The 14,144-nt window shown below is 42.5% G+C and overlaps 1 protein-coding gene across 1 annotated transcript in view; it reads left to right on the top strand.

Moving 5' to 3' along the window:
- The first annotated feature begins 704 nt into the window (after positions 1 to 704).
- The window catches only part of LOC143291420 (transmembrane protein 145-like), a 30,266-nt gene continuing 16,826 nt past the window's right edge, over positions 705 to 14,144 (top strand). The window contains exons 1-6 of the mRNA XM_076601260.1: positions 705 to 871; positions 3,042 to 3,116; positions 3,365 to 3,439; positions 6,363 to 6,578; positions 10,538 to 10,628; positions 11,819 to 11,890. Of these exons, the coding sequence (XP_076457375.1) occupies positions 776 to 871; positions 3,042 to 3,116; positions 3,365 to 3,439; positions 6,363 to 6,578; positions 10,538 to 10,628; positions 11,819 to 11,890 (625 nt within the window). The 5' untranslated portion in view covers positions 705 to 775. The remainder of the gene's footprint in view (positions 872 to 3,041; positions 3,117 to 3,364; positions 3,440 to 6,362; positions 6,579 to 10,537; positions 10,629 to 11,818; positions 11,891 to 14,144) is intronic.

The following is a 14,144-nucleotide window of genomic DNA, read 5'->3' as shown; positions in this document are numbered from 1 at the left end:
AGTGATTAATGATGATCCTTTTGCCCTGTGTTATGACCAAGACTAATTTTTATGCCGGGTTGGCATTCTCAGGCCAAATGCCAATGTTCAGTCGATTGTCATGAATCATGTACTGATGGGTCACAAACATTTTTCGTCAAGTCGACATTGCAAGACACCCTTGCGCATGAATGTTTTGGCCACATTTTGTTGACCATTGAGTGGCTCGACCGTTAGCGGATTATCGCGGTGACATGTCGACCCCTGATGTAAAAAACAAAAACAAAAAACACCGGGAACAACAACCCCCCCCCCCCCCCCCCCAACCCAAACAAAATACCACAGAAAAGAGAAAAGCATATCACATTAGCATTGATGACAATAATTTACTACATGCATAGTTTTAAAGCTCCTCTATACACGCTTACTAAAAGCTATTTTGTGTAAATAACGGACTCGGAGGCAAACTTCGAGCAGTCTAAAATAGACCAAACGCCGGACTGCCAAAAGACCGGCGCATGCGGTCAAGTCCTACTTCTGCCAGTATTGAGCTGATTAGGAGCGGGAACATTTTCATTGATTTTGCAGATCTGTGTGTGTGTGTTATGACCACCTCTGTCCGAAGTTACGAAACGTCCGGGATGAAATGGATGCCACTCGCATTCGTTCGTTCAACGACTCTGTTGTTGCTATGGTAGCAATCACGTGATCCGAAGGAGCCATCATGGCGTCCAATGTAGCTGCTAGTCGGTAAACTGAGTGAAAAACAACAACAAATCGGCGAACGTCCGCGATCATGAATGTGAAGTTGTGGTCAGCAGTAGCAGCACTGTTCTTCCTGGTCAGTGTTAGCGAAGGGAGATGGGTAGAAGGCACAATCGATACTGACAGTGTGAGTATTTTATGAGTTTTACGTTCTATCTTGCTGTTTGATCACGACTGAACTGTTGCACAATGTTTCGTTCAGGTTGGTTTCGCTTTGCTGCAGTGGTGTACGCTGGAATTATTGAAATATGTCTGACCGTTTTTCCGTCAAGATACCAAGATTGTAAAGTCCTGTTTTAGCATCCTAAATTCAGGAACCTATTTTACCGGTAATTTTTGTACATGTATGAAACGATAAAGATTTATAATTACAACATTTTAAGAGACAACAGCCCATCAACAAATATCAGAACGAAAACGAATGAGCAACTGGCACATCCTTCCTTGGCCACAATGCACATATGAATTATAAATTGAACCTCCCCAGCACAACCATTACTAATATAAATCAAGTCTTTAATATTCTGGGGGTTTGGTAGGGAACCATGTTACTGGGCATTTATTATGACTGAAATGTTGACCCCCCCCCCCCCACCCCGCCCCCACCACGTCACCCTTTCCAATTGCTCTTTGTGTTTCTGCCCTTTTTTCTTCTTTCACTATTGTCTGCTTTTTCTGCCTTCACTTTTTTCTCCCCTGTTCACTTTTCCAGCAGGCTTAAACACTTTTTCTGTCTTTTATGCAGTCTGTGATATACTTACTGTATGTTCTGAGGAATAGCAATTTTTTACTCTGGGGATTAGGTAGTGATATTGTAAACGCTGGAATGGGTTCTTGTGGTACATGACCCATTTACGTCTTATGTATTGAAGTGTTTTTGACCCTTTTCATGATTTTTGTTGTTGTTGTAATCATGGAATGATAAGTGGAGAGGTTGGCATCCTTTCCACAGCCAAGTCATATTAAAGTTATTTGTTTTAAGGAGCTTAATGGTTAAGATAATATGCCATGGACTGCGTTGTTTTGCATTAAAAAAAAAAAGAAAAAGATATGATAGGGTTCATGTTTAATGCAGTTCAGTTAAAAAACAACAAAAACAAAAACAAACAAAAAAACCCCAGCTAAACAGAAAAAGAAAAAAAGTTGGCATTCCTGATATTGCTCTGTGCAGTCAGCCAGACAGTAAGCAGTAACACCAAATGTCAGATGTGAATCTGGCTGGTTCTTTCCCATGCGCTGGCACTTGATGTTGTTTCTGGCCAACTTATGCCCAGAATTTTAAGTGTTTAGATTGGTTTTAAGTGTTACGGTATGTTTTTATGTATAATGATATTAATGTCAAGTATTGTGATATGAAATTCCATCATTTACTAGATTTAGGTATGTAACCCACACACATATTTTGTATTTAGGTATTGTGATGTTTGTTGTGATGTCTTTTGTGATGTTTGCTTGATTATATTTTGAGTATTATTTGTCCTCTTTTTGTTTTTGTGTGTGTTTACATACATAAACTATTTTTTGTGTTTGATGTCTGTGCAGTATTACGTATGGAAGTTGTCATTTTAATATTTCAGTGCATGTTTTAAAAATGAATTCTTACATTTTCACTGTGCAAGTGACCATGTTTTATATGGAAAGGTGCTACATGAATCCTTCTTCCTCTTCTTCTACTTCTACTTCTTCTCCTTCCTCTTCTTCGTTTACTTCTGCTTCTTAGCATGGATGTGTGTGCATGCATGCGTGTGTATGTGTGTTTGAGTGTGTGAGCATGAATGTGTATGTATGTATTTGTTTGGTTGTTTTAGTGTATGTGTGTGTGTGTTTGTGTGTGTGCACGCGCGTGCGCACGCGTACGTGATGATATAACAATTGTTTTTCTCATTGCTTTGTTGTTGTTAATGGAATATTCCAGTTACTCTATTCATCTGTCGTTTTTGTTTTTTTTAAAAATTATTTTATCTTATTTAATTTTATCTATTTATTTTTGTTTTGTGTTGTTAAATGGACAGAATTGTATAAAGGCCTGTACTGTGCCTAGTTCTTCACCCATTAGATATTCAATCAATTCGTCTTCTTTTTCGTCTATTTGAGTATTTCTTCTTCTTCTTCTTCTTCTTGTTATACATCTCAGAAATTAGTTGAAGGTCTTCACATTGTCAGTATATGACTTTGTTAATCTCAGGTTTCTGAACCAAGTAGGTGTCTTGAAGGCTTTGCCTCTGTCATATTTGTTCATATAAATCTGTTTATTATATTTGTATCATTAATTCAATTTTAAAATCTTAATGTTCCAGGACTGGACTTTTGTGGCGCGGTTTTGCTTTTTATCCAAACTGGGAGCTCTCGAGTACAGTTTTCTGTACCCAGTGGTGAGAGGTTCTTTTATCTGTTCATTTTTTGTTTTATTTATCTTTATCATGGGTAGGGCTGTATACTGTATACAGACATGTGTGTGTGAGCATGTAACTTTATATAGATTATAAGACAGACAGACAGACAGACAAACAGACAGACACACAGACACACACACACACACACACACACACACACACACACACACACACACACACACACACACACAGAGATGATGATGCAGACTTTGGTGATGTCCTGACAGAACTATGGGACTCAAGAGATCTTGCTGTACTACGATGAACCGGGACAATGGGAGAGTGTCTACAAGTCCCAGAAGGTCAGCGCTCCAAACAAAATTTTGTGTGTGCTCATTCTCAGCTGAGTTTAGTTCAGTTAATGCAGGGCTCTGCTGTGGCTTGTGCTGTATGAAGTAAGCCACACGATGAACTGAGCAGGTCCCACTGGTCCCGTTTTGCTGACTTTTTCATCATGCCATCACCCTCAGTTAAGTGGCCTCCTGAGTGTTTGGCTGTCCTGTTTCACCTACATGCCATTACCGTTTGGCCTATTCAGCCTCCCCTCCCTCCCTCTCTCTCTTTCTCTCTCTGTTGGTATCTGTCACCCCTCATTACTTGATTCTTCTTTTTCTTTACATGTGCACATGCACACACACACACACACACACACACACACACACACACACACACACACACACACACACACACACACACACACACACAGCTACAGAATACATAAGAAAGCTGGGAATATGTGAATGGGGATCATCAGTTTTAGTGATAGGCAAATCAGAAAGTGGAATAGGTGAATTTGGGAATGAATGACACGCACTGAACTGAACTGAGCTGAAGTGAACCACACTTAAGAGTATCATCTCTGAACAAAGATAGGCACTATTTGATAATGATGATGATGTTGATGATGTTCCTGATAATGACGACGATGATGATAATGATAATAATGATGATAGCTATAAAGTACTGTTTCAGCATCCTGAATTCAGGAACCTATCCTACCGACAATTTTGTGCATGCATGAAACGATATTACCATTTGGTTTAAATAATCTTTAGTTGTTCAACAGTACACATGATTACAATGCAATCAAAGACAAAAGAGCATCAACAAGCTTAAAGCTTATACTGTGCTCACAACGCTGCACTTCAATTTGAACACGACAGCTGATGAACAATATTATCAATTGTATCAAATAACATTCATAAACAGTATGTAATGAAATAAAACAAATAAACAAATAAATACACAATATAGTAAAATAATGCTAATATCAATATTAACATGAGATTAAATTTATAGTCACAAGAGGAAACGGCCTGATTGAAGAGAAACACAAAGGGAAAAAAAAGAAGAAATTTAGAAGGATGGTGGGTAAGGTGGTGGGGGAGGGGGAACAGAGGGGAGAGGAGAAATTCTGACAGATCATTGGCCAGTCCATTCAACTTGAACATTTGGTCAGTCAAATACATCCAACACATACTTTACGAATAGAATCGTGTTGTACCCATTCTTCACAATACTTTCTGAGGGAAAATCTGTTGGAATCGGAGATAAACTGGTGAACAGTTTGAAATATGAATATATTTGTATGATTTTGGAGATCAGGATCTCCATGCAACAGAGTTTTTAAGTGGATGTAGTTTGGAGATAAAGTTAAGATTGTGTTTGCCCGAGCCATATGAAAGTTTTGACAAATTAATAAATAATGTTCAGAAGTTTTGCTTGCAGTGCCACAAGCACAAAGTGGGTCGTTTATTAAATGTCTGTTGAACATATCTTCTCTTAAATCACTTATCCCAAGACGGAAGTTGACAGTGAATGATTTGTTCCTTCCGTTTACCAAAGTAATAATAGCTAGGCACTACAGCATTGTTAGCACACAGGTAATGTTTAAGCTGGCTTAAGGAACTGCTGGTTTTAACGTAATGAGGTAGAAAATTCCAGAGATAAATAGTGGATGGTATGAATAATTTTGGATAGTTAGGTGTGAAATCTTGGTACGGTGTGTTCCAATGACCTGCGTCTATGGTAAGGGTTACTGTCTGAAACAAGACCAGGAACAAGATCCTTTAGGTAATTAGGGCATAGACCATTAACCATCTTGAAATAATGCACAAGTTTGTGTCTGTTCCTTCCTTTCCTTAAGTGTACATAACCCTGATTCTTGGTATATTTTTTGGTGGCTTGTCCCACGAACAGCTCCAGTTAGGGTTCTTAATGCTTCAAGCTGTAAATTTTCCAGAGAGTCTGATTGTGCATCTGTGCAGTTATCCCAAACAATATCAGCGTAGTCAAAATGTGCTAATATGAATGATTTGTACATAATTTTGAATGCTCTATTTAACTTGTACTTATATGTCTTAAGACAAGAAACCAACATAGTTACAGCATTGATTATACTTTTAATATGTTCCTCCCATTTACAGTTGTTTTGGAGTATGACGCCTAGATGTTTATGTGTACCTGTACTTTGTAATGGTGTGATGCCAAAAGTAAGAGGTAAAATTGTGTCAGTGTTTCGAGACTGTTTTCCCTTCATTAAATTTGACTTTCCATCACTTAGCCCAAGAATCTATCTTTTCTGAGTCAGAATTGAGTGTTTGTGCATGGATGTTTGGGTTGTTTAGTGCTGAGGACATACTTGTATTATCTGCAAATAGCTTAATGTTTGAATGGATGTAATATACAATATCATTGATATAGATAAGAAATAATTATAATAGTGGACCAAGTACAGAGCCTTGAGGAATACCTGCGGGTATTACTTTGTAATCAGACTTATCACTCTTTATAACAACTGCTTGGATACGGTTAGAAAGGTAATTGGAAAACCAGTCAAGTAGTTTGCCTCGTATGCCATTTGCTCTTAACTTTAGAAGATATTACCATTTTTAGATGTTGTAACCCAGTTTCAGTGGATTTCGACTTTCATTTTGTACACTATTAAAATTTGATGCAGATTCAGTCACTAAACTAAGTGTCACCATCTTGCTTCCTCCTGCACGCCCCCCCCCCCCTCCCGCCTCCGCCCCCCACCCACCCATTTTTTGGTCCCACAAAGCATAAAGTAACCAATAGGTGCAAAATAACTTTGGATGGCTAAAATGACCAAAAAAAAAAAAAAAAAAAAAAAAAAAAAAGCAACAAAATCCCCACAAAACAACAACAAACAAAAAACAAAACAAAAACCAACTGGAGTCATATCCTCCATGCATGCATTTACAGAACTGCTCGAGCCGTCTGTCGGTGCTGTCGATTGCCAACAACCAGATCATCGCACTCAACACCAGCTACACGCAGACCTCGCGTTTCTCAGGCTGCGCCCTGACCACGGTCGGGGGAGAGCAGTACTACAACTGCACCGGGGGTCGAACCTTCCGCTCCTTGCGTGAACGCTGGTGGTACATCGCTGTGGCCCGCTGCACCCCTTCCTTTGGCTCCGTGAGTGTGCTGGTGCTTCTGTGTGTGTGTGTGTGTGTGTGTGTGTGTGTGTGTGTGTGAGAGAGAGGCAGGAGGGTATATGTGTGTGGTGGAAGTGATGGCAGTAAAACTGAACAGTTCCATTCATTGATTTTAAAGCTGGATGCCGGCACCAGAGAATCTGATCCCTATCAACAGTGTTTCGCCTGCGACAGAGGGTGTGGGTTGCCCTGCACTGAGGGTCTTGCATTCAAATATGCATGAGACATGCAAGGTTGGCGGCGCCAAGCTCAGACTAGCACTCACATGGCTCAGCAAGACAAGCCAGTGCACATAGCCTTGTTTCTCAGCACAGTTTCAGTAGCTCAAGGAGGCGTCACTGCGTTCGGTCAAATCCATATACGCTACACCACATCTGCCAAACAGATGCCTGAACAGCAGCGTAACCCAACGCGCTTAGTCAGACCTTGAACAAAAAGAAAAAAAAAAGAATTATAATAATAACAGGAAATGAAAATGAAATAAAAAGACAATAATGATGATAAGTAAGCAAATAAGCAAATAAATGTAAACCATGCAGACACACATTCACACACACACACACACACACACACACACACACACACACACACACACACACACACACATGCACAACAGATATGCAACAAACATGCAATTTCACAGATATGAAAGCACAAACAAATATACATAAATGTACACGAGCCCCAACACACATGCACACACACACACACACATACATTAACCCCCCCCCCCACACACACACACACATTACCCTGCACTCCCCCCCACCCCCCCATGAAGGACTGATATCTGTTATGTAAACAAACTGTGATAACAGGGATGGACTGTAAACTGACTTTGATAACAGGAATGGACTGTAAACTGACTGTGATAACAGGGATGGACTGTAAACTGACTGTGATAACAGGGATGGACTGTAAACTGTGATAACATGGATGGACTGTAAACTGACTGTGATAACAGGAATGGACTATAAACTGACTGTGATAACAGGGATGGACTGTAAACTGACTTTGATAACATGAAGGACTGATATCTGTTATGTAAACAAACTGTGATAACAGGAATGGACTGTAAACTCTGATAACAGGGATGAATTGTAAACTGACTGGGATAACAGGGATGGACTGTAAACTGACTGGGATAACAGGGATGGACTGTAAACTGACTGTGATAACAGGGATGGACTGTAAACTGTGATAACAGGGATGGACTGTAAACTGACTGTGATAACAGGGATGGACTGTAAACTGACTGTGATAACAAGGATGGACTGTAAACTGACTGATAACAGGGATGGACTGTAAACTGTGATAACAGGGATGGACTGTAAACTGACTGTGATAACAGGGATGGACTGTAAACTGTGATAACAGGGATGGACTGTAAACTGACTGTGATAACAGGGATGGACTGTAAACTGAGTGTGATAACAGGGATGGACTGTAAACTGACTGTGATAACAGGAATGGACTGTAAACTGACTGTGATAACAAGGATGGACTGTAAACTGACTGATAACAGGGATGGACTGTAAACTGTGATAACAGGGATGGACTGTAAACTGACTGTGATAACAGGGATGGACTGTAAACTGTGATAACAGGGATGGACTGTAAACTGACTGTGATAACAAGGATGGACTGTAAACTGACTGTGATAACAGGGATGGACTGTAAACTGACTGTGATAACAGGAATGGACTGTAAACTGACTGTGATAACAAGGATGGACTGTAAACTGTGATAACAAGGATGGACTGTAAACTGACTGTGATAACAGGGATGGACTGTAAACTGTGATAACAGGGATGGACTGTAAACTGTGATAACAAGGATCGACTGTAAACTGAGTGTGATAACAGGGATGGACTGTAAACTGACTGTGATAACAGGAATGGACTGTAAACTGACTGTGATAACAGGGATGGACTGTAAACTGACTGTGATAACAGGGATGGACTGTAAACTGTGATAACAGGGATGGACTGTAAACTGTGATAACAGGGATGGACTGTAAACTGACTGTGATAACAGGAATGGACTGTAAACTGACTGTGATAACAGGGATGGACTGTAAACTGACTGTGATAACAGGGATGGACTGTAAACTGTGATAACAGGGATGGACTGTAAACTGACTGTGATAACTCGGATGGACTGTAAACTGTGATAACAGGGATGGACTGTAAACTGTGATAACAAGGATGGACTGTAAACTGACTGTAAAACAGAAATGGACTGGGATGTTGAAAGAGTGTTCTAGAAATGTCTTCTGTAAACATAGTTTTGCTCATTTCGCGAAATGTTTCAAAAAGGTAAAAGTGAACGTTTATATACGTCTATTTCAGATGTTTTTAAAATGTCTACTTGACAGTCACTAAAAATGTTCCCGAAAAAACGTGAGGTTACGTCTTGTACTTTATGGTTGTTTAGCTACCTATGACAGCAGAAGCCAGGTTAATGTAGGCGTGATGTGTACAGGTCAGTGGTCTGTATGACAACAGAAGCCAGGTTAATGTAGGTGTGATGTGTACAGGTCAGTGGTCTGTATGACAACAGAAGCAAGGTTAATGTAGGTGTGATGTGTACAGGTCAGTGGTCTGTATGACAACAGAAGCCAGGTTAATGTAGGTGTGATGTGTACAGGTCAGTGGTCTGTATGACAACAGAAGCCAGGTTAATGTAGGTGTGATGTGTACAGGTCAGTGGTCTGTATGACAACAGAAGCCAGGTTAATGTGGGTGTGATGTGTACAGGTCAGTGGTGTGTATGACAACAGAAGCCAGGTTAATGTAGGTGTGATGTGTACAGGTCAGTGGTCTGTATGACAGAAGCAAGGTTAATGTAGGTGTGATGTGTACAGGTCAGTGGTCTGTATAACAGAAGCCAGGTTAATGTAGGCATGATGTGTACAGCTGAGTGGTCTGTGTGACAACAGAAGCCAGGTTAATGTAGGCGTGATGTGTACAGGTGAGTGGTCTGTATGACAACAGAAGCCAGGTTAATGTAGGTGTGATGTGTACAGGTCAGTGGTCTGTATAACAGAAGCCAGGTTAATGTAGGCGTGATGTGCACAGGTCAGTGGTCTGTATGACAACAGAAGCAAGGTTAATGTAGGTGTGATGTGTACAGGTCAGTGGTCTGTATAACAGAAGCAAGGTTAATGTGGGTGTGATGTGTACAGGTCAGTGGTCTGTATAACAGAAGCAAGGTTAATGTAGGCGTGATGTGTACAGGTCAGTGGTCTGTATGACAACAGAAGCCAGGTTAATGTGGGTGTGATGTGTACAGGTCAGTGGTGTGTATGACAACAGAAGCCAGGTTAATGTAGGTGTGATGTGTACAGGTCTGTGGTGTGTATGACAGAAGCAAGGTTAATGTAGGTGTGATGTGTACAGGTCAGTGGTGTGTATGACAACAGAAGCCAGGTTAATGTAGGTGTGATGTGTACAGGTCTGTGGTGTGTATGACAGAAGCAAGGTTAATGTAGGTGTGATGTGTACAGGTCTGTGGTGTGTATGACAACAGAAGCCAGGTTAATGTAGGTGTGATGTGTACAGGTCAGTGGTCTGTATAACAGAAGCCAGGTTAATGTAGGCGTGATGTGTACAGGTCAGTGGTCTGTATGACAACAGAAGCAAGGTTAATGTAGGTGTGATGTGTACAGGTCAGTGGTCTGTATGACAACAGAAGCCAGGTTAATGTAGGTGTGATGTGTACAGGTCAGTGGTCTGTACAACAGAAGCCAGGTTAATGTGGGCGTGATGTGTACAGGTCAGTGGTGTGTATGACAACAGAAGCCAGGTTAATGTGGGCGTGATGTGTACAGGTCAGTGGTCTGTACAACAGAAGCCAGGTTAATGTAGGCGTGATGTGTACAGGTCAGTGGTGTGTATGACAACAGAAGCCAGGTTAATGTGGGCGTGATGTGTGCAGGTCAGTGGTCTGTACCTGCAGTACAAGCTTCACATGACCAATGGGGAGGAAGGAGACCTGTGGCACTATGAGTACTCTGCTGATGAGTTCTGTGAGTTGTGTATGACATGTTTGTGTGTGTGTGTGTGTGTGTAGTGTGTGTGTGTGTGTGTGGATGTAGTGTGGATGTGTGTGTGTGTGTGTGTGTGTAATGTGGATGTGTGTGTGGTGTGCATGTGTGTGTATTTTGTGTTTGGAGTTTGAGAGAGCAAGATAGAGAGAGAGAGAGAGAGAGAGAGAGAGTGTGTCTTTGTGTGTGTCTTTGTGTGTAGTGTGTGTGTGTGGAGGGGTGTGGGGTTTTTTGAGAGAATGTGTGTGTGTGGGTGATGCCATGGGTTCTGTTACGTGCACAAAGTGCATGATGCACATGGGGTGTCTGTTTTATCATCTTGTCCAAAAGACTAGCAAGCAGACCACCACTCTGTTGTAGTGGAGGGGGAGGGGTGAAGTGAAAAAAACAACAAAAAAAACAACCCCAGTCCATATGATATAGGACTTGAAGTGAACCCAGAAACACCTGATCAGGCATATTATAACCAGGCCACCACTCCTTGTAGTTAGGTGTGGGTGTGGGTATACGTGCAGGTAATGATTTGTGGGAGCAAGTGCATAGTGATGATGATGATGACGATAATGACGGTGATATATTCTGACAGTGTGTGTACAAAGGTTGTCTGTGTGTGACAGACATTCTGACAGTGTGTGTACAAAGGTTGTCTGTGTGTGACAGACATTCTGACAGTGTGTGTACAAAGGTTGTCTGTGTGTGACAGACATTCTGACAGTGTGTGTACAAAGGTTGTCTGTGTGTGACAGACATTCTGACAGTGTGTGTACAAAGGTTGTCTGTGTGTGACACACATTCTGACAGTGTGTGTAAAAGGTCATCTGTGTGTGACAGACATTCTGACAGCGTGTGTACAAAGGTTGTCTGTGTGTGACAGACATTCTGACAGTGTGTGTACAAAGGTTGTCTGTGTGACAGACATTCTGACAGTGTGTGTACAAATGTTGTCTGTGTGTGACAGACATTCTGACAGTGTGTGTAAAAGGTTGTCTGTGTGTGACAGACATTCTGACAGCGTGTGTACAAAGGTTGTCTGTGTGTCACAGACATTCTGACAGTGTGTGTACAAAGGTTGTCTGTGTGTGACAGACATTCTGACAGCGTGTGTACAAAGGTTGTCTGTGTGTGACAGACATTCTGACAGTGTGTGTACAAAGGTTGTCTGTGTGTCACAGACATTCTGGCGGAGAACATGGCTTTCCTCCTGGTCTACTTCTTCATACTGGTGCTGTCCGCCGTGTGTGCCTGTAGGTCCACAGTTGGTTTTCTTTCTGTGCTTTGTTTCCCGTTGTTAACGTTGGCTTCAGTCTCTTTGTGTGATAATAGTAATGATGATGATGATGGTGGTGGTGATAATAACAATCATAATGATGATGATGATGATAGTGATGATAATAATAATAATAATGATAATGATGATAATAATAATGATACTAACAACAACAACAACAATCAAAATCATCACAATCATAATGGTGATAACTGTGTGCCACATGTGTGGTCTTCCTTTCTTACATCTGCGTTGTGGTGTGTGGCCAGTGGTGGTCTGTCCTGATGTTACCTTGTGGTGTCTGGCCAGTGGTGGTCTGTCCTGATGTTACCTTGTGGTGTGTGGCCAGTGGTGGTCTGTCCTGATGTTACGTTGTGGTGTGTGGCCAGTGGTGGTCTGTCCTGATGTTACGTTGTGGTGTGTGGCCAGTGGTGGTCTGTCCTGATGTTACCTTGTGGTGTGTGGCCAGTGGTGGTCTGTCCTGATGTTACCTTGTGGTGTCTGGCCAGTGGTGGTCTGTCCTGATGTTACCTTGTGGTGTGTGGCCAGTGGTGGTCTGTCCTGCTGATGTTACCTTGTGGTGTCTGGCCAGTGGTGGTCTGTCCTGATGTTACCTTGTGGTGTGTGGCCAGTGGTGGTCTGTCCTGATGATGTTACCTTGTGGTGTCTGGCCAGTGGTGGTCTGTCCTGCTGATGTTACCTTGTGGTGTGTGGCCAGTGGTGGTCTGTCCTGCTGATGTTACCTTGTGGTGTGTGGCCAGTGGTGGTCTGTCCTGCTGATGTTACCTTGTGGTGTGTGGCCAGTGGTGGTCTGTCCTGCTGATGTTACGTTGTGGTGTCTGGCCAGTGGTGGTCCTCATTCCTGATGTTCTGTTTTGTGGTGTCTGGCCAGTGGTGGTCTGTCCTGCTGATGTTACGTTGTGGTGTGTGGCCAGTGGTGGTCTGTCCTGCTGATGTTACTTGTGGTGTCTGGCCAGTGGTGGTCTGTCCTGCTGATGTTACCTTGTGGTGTCTGGCCAGTGGTGGTCTGTCCTGCTGATGTTACCTGTGTGTGGGTGTGGGTCCTAGTTGGTGGTTCTGCATTTCCTGCTGATGTTACGTTGTGGTGTCTGGCCAGTGGTGGTCTGTCCTGCTGATGTTACGTTGTGGTGTCTGGCCAGTGGTGGTCTGTCCTGCTGATGTTACGTTGTGGTGTCTGGCCAGTGGTGGTCTGTCCTGCTGATGTTACGTTGTGGTGTTGGCCAGTGGTTCCGATGGTGGTGTTGCTGTTCTGTCTGATGTTACGTTGTGGTGTCTGGCCAGTGGTGGTCTGTCCTGCTGATGTTACCTTGTGTGTGGCCAGTGGTGGTCTGTCCTGCTGATGTTACCTTGTGGTGTCTGGCCAGTGGTGGTCTGTCCTGGTGATGTTACCTTGTGGTGTTTGGCCAGTGGTGTTCTGTCCTGATGTTACCTTGTGGTGTCTGGCCAGTGGTGGTCTGTCCTGATGTTACCTTGTGGTGTCTGGCCAGTGGTGGTCTGTCCTGCTGATGTTACCTTGTGGTGTCTGGCCAGTGGTGGTCTGTCCTGATGTTACCTTGTGGTGTGTGGCCAGTGGTGGTCTGTCCTGCTGATGTTACCTTGTGGTGTCTGGCCAGTGGTGGTCTGTCCTGCTGATGTTACCTTGTGGTGTCTGGCCAGTGGTGGTCTGTCCTGATGATGTTACCTTGTGGTGTCTGGCCAGTGGTGGTCTGTCCTGCTGATGTTACCTTGTGGTGTGTGGCCAGTGGTGGTCTGTCCTGATGTTACCTTGTGGTGTCTGGCCAGTGGTGGTCTGTCCTGATGTTACCTTGTGGTGTCTGGCCAGTGGTGGTCTGTCCTGATGTCACCTTGCTCCCTTCGCATGACAAACACTTTATTTCATTTAATTCAGTTAATTCATTTATTTATTATCTACATTGACAAAAAAAAAAAGAAGAAAAAAAAAGAAGAAAACAGACACACACACACACAAACCCACAAAAAATCGAACTACGAAAACACACACACACACACACACACACACACAGAACAACAAAAACCCCACCAAAAACCTGAACAACAAACAAATAAGCAAACAAACAAAAAACAACAAGCAAAACATTGCATGATTCTGTATCCTACCTTGGATGACGTGGGGCTTGAACGGAATTCAATGTATAAATACTTTGTTGCCAAACCAGCAGGCCAGTGCAATGATAGTGTTTACCATATAT

Source organism: Babylonia areolata, chromosome 17 (genome assembly GCF_041734735.1).
Source record: "Babylonia areolata isolate BAREFJ2019XMU chromosome 17, ASM4173473v1, whole genome shotgun sequence".
Taxonomy (NCBI): Eukaryota; Metazoa; Mollusca; class Gastropoda; order Neogastropoda; family Buccinidae; genus Babylonia; species Babylonia areolata.
This window is presented reverse-complemented; position numbering and strand designations above follow the sequence as displayed.